The sequence below is a fragment of the Nicotiana attenuata genome, unplaced genomic scaffold (genome assembly GCF_001879085.1).
Source record: "Nicotiana attenuata strain UT unplaced genomic scaffold, NIATTr2, whole genome shotgun sequence".
In the NCBI taxonomy this organism is placed as follows: domain Eukaryota; kingdom Viridiplantae; phylum Streptophyta; class Magnoliopsida; order Solanales; family Solanaceae; genus Nicotiana; species Nicotiana attenuata.
The window spans coordinates 46,966-55,590 of NW_017672000.1; the positions used below are offsets into that span (position 1 = coordinate 46,966).

Genomic DNA, 8,625 nt, shown 5'->3' on the forward strand with positions numbered 1-8,625 from the left:
ATATATATAAACGAAGAAAAAAAAGGTGAATTATAAGTATTTGTAACTCTATTATATTAAGCAAAATCAAGTTTGACACGAAATGAAGCTGGCTTTATTAGTACTTAGAAAAGTAAATCCACTGGCCAAAGTTGAAAACCGATCTTTCAGACTTACGCTTATGGAGTAGCAATTAAGGGAACAGAAGATATTTAAACCAAAATATAAGACTGTGGCGTAACATATTTCTTAAGAAAAGTTTCCTAACCAAATCATGTCCATTGTTTGCTAGTTTGTTAAACTGTGTAAAGAAATAGAAAAAAAATGACTTCAGTCATTGTCGAATTAATTTATTTTTTTTGTTTCAACTAATATCTTACTTATTGAGCCGCGTGATTCGATAATTGAGAAATGTTACATGTCTTATTACGACATTGTATTATAAATGTAATCTACCTACCTTATAAAATCAAACACCAAAAATATTTAAAAAGTTTGAGTTTATGTCTCGATTTTTTTTAATTTTAAAAAAGGGCTTCCAAAAGTGATTTTTTGTTTTGTTTTGTAAACAACATTTTGTAACTCCCTAAATTCGCGTTTAAACATCGAGATACTCCCTCTGTTTCAATTTATGTAAACTTATTTCCTTTTTAGTCTGTAGGAAAAAGAATGATCACTTTTCATATTTAGAAACAATTTGCCTTTGTACAATAATTTGTAGCCACACAAAATATTTGTGCTTTATTTTACACCACAAATTTAAAAATCTTCTACATTTTCTTAAATTCCATGCCCAGTTCACATAAATTGAAATGGGGACTAATATTAGTCGTTTGATTGAGCCGCAAGAATATTTGACCCCCAAAGAAAAGAAAAAAATGGTACAAATTAGACTCTCTAGTCCTTATATTTTTTTCTTTTTTCTTTTTATGTTCTAGACCACTCAGAAAAAATAAAAATAAAAGTATTGAAGATCACCGAGCTGTAACTTTCTCATTTCTTCAAAAAGTCAACAAGATAAATACCAAGTCTTCCATCTTAGCGTTTTTCTATTTTTCTAAATTATTTAAAAAAAGGTCTTCTATCTTAGATTTGGAAATTGCAAATTCGTCAGCTTCGGTGGCCGCTGGACCCCACATACTGTAGACATAGTGGCTTTTCATTTCGCTCTTTGGAAAAAAACAAAGAAAAGTAAACTTCCATTTTTCAGCTGCAACTTCTCGCCCATACCTTTAAGTTATGTCGTCAAACTCAATTTTCATACCTTAATTCCTTCAAATTCTCCAAAAATGGATTCTCCACTGAAATGGGTATTCATATTTACACTATTTTCATTCATAAATCGATCAGTTTCTGATCCAAGAGCTACAGAAGCAGCTCTAATATGTACAAACAGAACAGCTTCACAATCTGATCGTCAAGTTTATGTAGCCAGTTTTTTAGCAGCCATGGATTCAGTTACACCATTAGTTGCACGGCAACAATATGGAGCTGTAATAAATGGAACAGGAAATAACACTGTTTATGCCTATGGTGAGTGCATGAAAGACTTATCACAAAGAGATTGTAATCTTTGTTTTGCTCAGTGTAAAACACAAATCCTAAGGTGCTTACCATTTCAAAGATTGATTACTGGTGGGAGATTGTTTTATGATGGGTGTTTTTTAAGGTATGATTATTATAAGTTCTTTAATGAAAGTGTGAGTACTGTGGATAGGACAATTTGTGGGAACATGAGTTTTTCAGGGGATCAGAGTTTATTTAAGGAAAATGTTGGGAAATTAGTGAAGAATTTGGAGGTGGGAGGTTTGAGGAATGATGGGTTTTTAACGGCGGCTGTGGGTACTGGGAATTTGACTGTTTATGGTTTGGCTCAGTGTTGGGAATTTGTGAATGGGAGTGCTTGTCAAAAGTGTCTTTCTGATGCAGTTTCAAAAATTGGTTCTTGTCATCCTAAGGAAGAGGGAAGGGTGTTGAATACAGGTTGTTATGTTAGGTATTCTACTCAGAAGTTCTTTAACAATTCTGCAACTGATACTCCTCCTAATGGAAATGGGGGTAAGTTCTTTATGTCTAGAATAAATTCTTTGCTTGTTTAATTGTGTGATCATCTCATTTGAAAGTAATGTTGAAAAAATTATGCTTTTATTTACATAATTATATCGTCAACACGCCCCCTCACTTGCCAGCTTGATTCTTTATGGCCAAGCACATGAATATTTCTTTTAGTATGAGATTTGAATCCAAGACCTCTGTCTGCTCTAATATCATGTTTTTAATTGTGTGATCATCTCATCTAAAGGTTTAAGCTGTTAGAGAGTACACTTTTGTTTACTTAATTATATTTTCAGTATATGCTTTTGATATTTGTTGGTTTCATGAGTTATTTCAATCTTATCCAATGATTTTAAATGTTTAATTTGTTTTGATCGTGGTTTGAGATTATACTTATTGAGACTATTTAATAGAGTAAGAAAAAGTTTGTGATGCTGTTTATTTACACTTTATGACAAGGTGAAATGGTTGACATTGACATATATGAATGAAGAGTGAAATCAGCATTGATGCAATTGCAGACATTGAAAGCTTTTTTTAATCTGCGCTAAAGTGAAAATTCTTATGCAAAATTAAGTTATTCATGTATTCACATTATGATTAATTATCAGGAGGATCGAGTCGTTTGGCTGTTATTCTCGCAACAACCCTGGGTATTTCCGCTTTCTTGCTATTTGTGTCGGCTGTTTCATTCTTTATGAGGAAGAAGGTTTTGAAACAAAAGAGAGGTACTACTTTCTAAGTCAAGTCATTTCCATTCTTTTGATAGATCAAATGGAATTTTGACTTGAATTTGCTTTGATGATGCAGAGAAGAAGCAGCTAGGAGCACTCATAAGAACAGTTAATAAATCAAAACTGAATATTTCCTATGAAACCCTTGAGAAGGCAGCAAATTACTTTAACAACTCCAACAAACTGGGACAAGGAGGTTCAGGTTCTGTTTACAAGGTAATTTCTCTTTGAACATTATTTTCTTATAGCAAAGACTTCTGACTTACGATAGTCATGTTGCTACATGAAATAGGGGATCTTGCCGGATGGTCAGGTTGTTGCTATAAAGAGGCTCTTCTTCAATACGAGGCAGTGGGTTGATCATTTCTTCAATGAGGTCAATTTGATTAGCGGCATACATCACAAAAACCTAGTAAAGCTACTGGGTTGCAGCATTACAGGGCCGGAAAGTCTTCTTGTGTATGAGTACGTGCCCAATCATAGTCTTCTGGATTACGTCTTTGGTAAGTATCGAATCCAACCTTAATTATGAACACTTAAATCGGTGGTAGTCTTATCTTGTTACCTCTGCAGTAGAGTATACTTACACGTAAATGACTTCGATTTGCACTGAATCAGACACAAAGAACCTTCAGCCACTTACATGGAATCAACGATACAAAATTGTATTGGGTACTGCTGAGGGCTTGGCCTATCTTCATGAAGAATCAAAGTTGAGGATCATCCACAGAGACATAAAGTTGAGCAATGTTCTTCTAGATGAAGATTTCACGCCAAAAATTGCTGATTTTGGTCTAGCCAGGTTATTTCCTGAAGACAGGAGTCATATTAGCACAGCTATTGCTGGTACACTGTAAGTTGGTACCTTTTTTTGGTTACTCTTACTTTTTCTTTAACCAGAGAGGATTTAACAATATAGACAATTTGTAAGCTGAAATGATTAAATCTCGATACAGTAAGAAGTGTCGGATCTGTTTTATGTAGCTATATCATCGTTAATCTTGCTATTATTTGGTACTGCTACTCATGTATATTGTATTTTAGGTCTATTGCTATGATCTTATGGGTCTACAATTTAGCCATGTTTCGGGAGATTAGACCTTTCACTTGTATCTAAATGTAAAAGTAGGTTTCTTGCTAGTATAAGTTAACTACTGCATATATAATTTTCACGGTTTTACTTTATTCTATACACTTCTGGTTGTTGAACTTCCTTTGATATTCTTAAAAGAAGTAACCAGATTTTAAATTGCAGCGGTTACATGGCTCCGGAGTACATTGTACGTGGCAAACTAACTGAGAAAGCTGATGTTTATAGTTTCGGTGTTCTTGTTATCGAACTCGTGTGTGGAAAGAAGAACAGTTATGTGTTCCAGAATACGAGTTCTCTTCTGCAGCAGGTACTTTCTTGTGCTATATCCTCTGTCCTTAATGGACATTAATAATACTTACTAAACTCATGTCGTCGTGGTTTCTAGTTGTGGAACTTGTATGGAATGGGAAAATCTTGTGAAGCAGTGGATCCTTCATTAGAGGGTAAGTTCAACGAAGAGGAGGCGTCTAAGCTGCTTCAAGTAGGTCTGCTTTGTGTACAGGCATCAGCAGAATTGCGACCCTCTATGTCAAGCGTCGTGAAAATGCTCACTGAGAACCATGAAATTCCTCAACCAACACAACCACCATTCCTCAACTCTGGTAGTTCAGAATTTAGTCCTTTTAATCTACATGGTAAAAGATTTTTCGGTCAACCAAGCTCCTCTACACAATCTTCTGGGAATAAATTGACAGAGAGTTGGATCGATCCTAGATAAACTAAGGTGATGAAGAATTTTGACTTGACTCGATGATCATCTGGAATTGGCATTGGATTTTTGTTCTCAGCAAAGGCCAAATCTTTGAAGGTGAATTGTTCAGAAAACTCAAGTTTGTGTCTGTGATTAGGCATTATGATTTGAGCTAATGAGCTTAACATTGACTAGCACTCACCCTCCATTTTTTCCGCTGATATTTGGCTATATTCGTCAAATTCGTTTTGTGAATATCCTATAGAGTTACTTCCTTCTCAAGGTGCCATCCCTAATGTAAAGCTGTTGTATAGTGCCTGAATTGTGATACAGTATCTGCAGCTGTTGCAATGAACTACATCTATTGTGATAGATTTTCGACTAGTAACTTACAATTATGATAATATTGTCTTGGTTTTGATCAGTAGATTATTTCAGAACTATCATTCAAACCCACAAAAGAAAAGAAGAACAGATCAAATACTCCAGAAAATGATTAACTCTTGCAGATGTTGCTCAGACAATATTTGATTTTATTAAATAGTCCCCTGGCTCCAACCACTCGTGAACTGCAATTATACTGTCAGTGTATATATTACTTAAATCTTTGGTATTATATCATTTGAAATGACGAAAATTATATAGTCTCTGTAATGTGCTATTTGAGGTCATACTTGGTTGGATTTGCCCTAAATTCCATGCTGGGACAGGGTGCTTGCTTTATTTCTGAGCACATGTTCAACAGCTAGAACCTCTTATCACTTATAATCCAGCAGAATGTGAAAAGGAACTTTGTTGACTGATTTAAAATCAAAATCCCTGTATGGACTTTACCATAAAGTGGTACACTTGTATTATTTTAGCATAACACTTGCTAATTTATTTTAGGAGGTATTGACCTTAATGGAACTCTATTGCTAGCTTTATTGTGTATTGTACGTTGACCCAAAAGGAATATTGCTAGTTGATGTTTGTTATAATTATTACTACTAAACAGAGCTAAAATTGCTAAAGCAAGTCCAATTTATGTGCTCCTTAATCTTTGTATAAGATTTCATTTTAAAATCTACCAAAATTGACTAATTTATCAACCCTATTTGCTCATAATGTGATCTCCACTATGCCAAAAAAAAAAAAAAAAAAAGAGCGTGTTTGTAACTCTGACTTTGTTTGTCATTCGTGGATCCAAGAAAATTTATTTTGCCCCTTCGCATAAACAAAGTCATAGATGGTGATATAATGTGGCAATTTATTGTACTTTAACTTGAGCATCGCAATCGCTAATATACTTGGTCTGACAGCTATATCATCTTAAGGAGTAACTAACTATTGCTAATTGTTTGTATTATATATAATGAAGACACTTAACATTATTGTCAACATTTTTGTATCATGTACGTTGACCTGGGAGGAATCTCGTACACGAAGTCAAGTGGATTTGTCCTCTGAATTGTCAGTGTGAATCTATTTACTGCTCCCTCCGGTTCACAATAAGTGTCCAATTTGCTTTTAGCACGCTCATTAAGAAAATACTAAATTCTATACAAAAATACCTACTATGACTAAACTATCCCTAATTAAACATTTAATGTGAGGAGTAAGAAAACTTTTTAGGGATATGTACATAGGGGTAATTTTGTAAAAACAAATTGAATTCTTTCTTGATTACATAACTGGACACTTATTTTGAACCAAAATAAAAAAGTAAATTTGACACTTATTATGAACCGGAGGGAGTATTGTATTAAATGTAAACGTTCTTGCATATCACATGATATAACATTATTGAGCAATTTGGGTGAAAGAGGGCATGGTAGAAATCTTATTTGTTTAGCAAGGTTGTATGTATTAAGAGGTACTTATCCGTCAAGTTCATCTACATTTGTTTGTCCCAATTAAAACCTCGCGGGAATCTTACCTGCAGCCATTATTTAAATAAACCTCATACCTTTTTCTTTCTAAATCTTCTCTTATCGGTACTCGATCATGTTATGATCCCATTTTATTTTATGAAAAAATAAGGGTCAATTTATTTTGTAGGCCTACAAATTAGGTTTTAGTTTTATGGTATTTTTACAAGAGCTTTTTATTGTTATATTATCTTTCCCATTTCACTCGAGAAATAAGTGAGCTATTTCTTTGCAGTATTGTGCTCAAATTCATATGTGGTTATTTCGTCAAGATTTTTTCATTAGTTGGGGAAGAATCCCAGCGAATCGGACTTTTTGAGGAACGTATGGAGAGAGATTGAACTTGGTTGGATAATATGTGAGTGATAAACAACAACAACACAGTATAATTTCACTAGTGGGGTCTGGGGAGGGTAGTGTGTATGCAGACCTTACCCCTACCATGGGATAGAGAAGCTGTTTCCGATAGATTTTCGGAATCCTTCCCTCCAAGAACTCCCCACCTTACTCTTGGGGTGACTCGAACTCACAACTAGGAGTGTACAAACCGAACTGGAAAATCGCACCAAACCGAAAAATCAAATCAAACCAATTAAAAAATCTGACTAGGTTTGATTTGATTTGGTTTAGTATTGAGTAAAAAAATCCCAAACCAAACCGACATATAAATATATAATTTTTATATTCTTTTAAGACTTTATATAGAATTTTCTTTACAAAAATTCTAGAAAATTTGGGATTCTCTTATGGGATGTAATATTTAATAGAATATGAAGTACTCCATTTTTATTAACCTTGAGTAATGGGTTATGCGATCACTTTCGTATCAAGTGTTACTGAAATGCGTCAATCTCTTTATTCTTCCATGTTCATATGACAAGATTTCTTAAATTCTTATATCTTTTTTGAATTTGAAGTGGTATTTCGACAATCTAAAATTAAATAGAACATATCATTAATTAGGTATTGATTTTTATATTTAATTAGTAAATTCGTTTAACCTTAAAAGTATACAACGAAAATTATTGTCGGATGACTAAAAAAAGTAACTATCATGTGTTATTAACAAGATTCTCCCATAAAATTATTTTAATAGATCATATGTTTATCAATTTTTACTAAACATATATTTACTTATAAAAAATTTAACAAAGTAAGATTGAAATAATATTCATGTAACAAAAAAACCCGAAAAATCCGAAAAACCCGACAAAACCGAACCAATCCAAACCGATATAATTGGTATGATTTGGTTTTAATAAAAACCGAACCAGCCGGTCCATGTACACCCCTACTCACAACCTCTTGGTTGGAAGTGGAGGGTGCTCAATGATTGAATATTTTTTAGCAAAATACAAAATGAATTGTCAAATATTCAACATCATTCCACTTAATTCTATTTAAATTGTAAGTAGGAGACCATTTCCTCGAAAATAAGGGGAGGGAAAAGAGCCTCAAGCTTATGGTACTATTCGACAGCTTCACTATTTCTGGAACTGTTTTCACAACTTGATTAAACAAAGCAATTTATTTAGTTTTATAATCTTACTACTTTGACTTGAGCTCAAAACGACAAACTCTTCGCCAACTAATTTGTCGATTATGATCTTAATGATGTTTACTTAACCAAATGAAAATAGAAGAAAATCATAAACCAACTGTATCATTTCCAATTAATGCGTTGTAATTAAGTTAGAGGGTGTTTGGATTGGCTTTTAATCTGTGCAAATCAACTTTTAAGCTCTTTTTAGCTTTTTTTAGTGTTTGGGAAAGTTAGAAAAGTTCTTAAAATAAATTAAAAACTGCTTAAAACAAACCAAAAGCAATGAGCAGGACAACCCCAACTTATTGCTTTTTGGCTTAAAAGTTATTTCTATTGAAAAAAATACTTTTTTTAAGCCAATCCAAACGGGCTCTTAGTCAATTTTTTCGCTTCACCTAATGATAGCTTCTAGATAAACGAAAACTTAAAGACTTTTATGCACCCATTTAACACAACTGTTTATTACCTTCTAGGACAAGCGCATATAGTCATTGAAATACGAATCTCTTTCCAAAACGAGCACGAAGATGGAAGACTTTGAAAATAAAATATGGTGGACGACTTTGAAAATATTAAAATGGTTGACTTGAATAGTGCCACATTAGAGAAAGTGGCATCGA

At 33.4% G+C, this 8,625-nt stretch overlaps 1 protein-coding gene across 1 annotated transcript; it reads left to right on the forward strand.

Annotated features, from left to right (window-relative positions):
- The first annotated feature begins 1,138 nt into the window (after window positions 1-1,138).
- LOC109211264 (cysteine-rich receptor-like protein kinase 3) lies at window positions 1,139-4,976 on the forward strand. Its single transcript, XM_019374778.1, has 7 exons — window positions 1,139-2,037; window positions 2,646-2,762; window positions 2,845-2,984; window positions 3,061-3,271; window positions 3,387-3,621; window positions 4,024-4,168; window positions 4,247-4,976. The coding sequence occupies exons 1-7, from the start codon at window positions 1,269-1,271 to the stop codon at window positions 4,577-4,579; spliced, it is 1,950 nt and encodes a 649-aa protein (XP_019230323.1). The 5' UTR covers window positions 1,139-1,268; the 3' UTR covers window positions 4,580-4,976.
- Window positions 4,977-8,625: the final 3,649 nt, after the last annotated feature.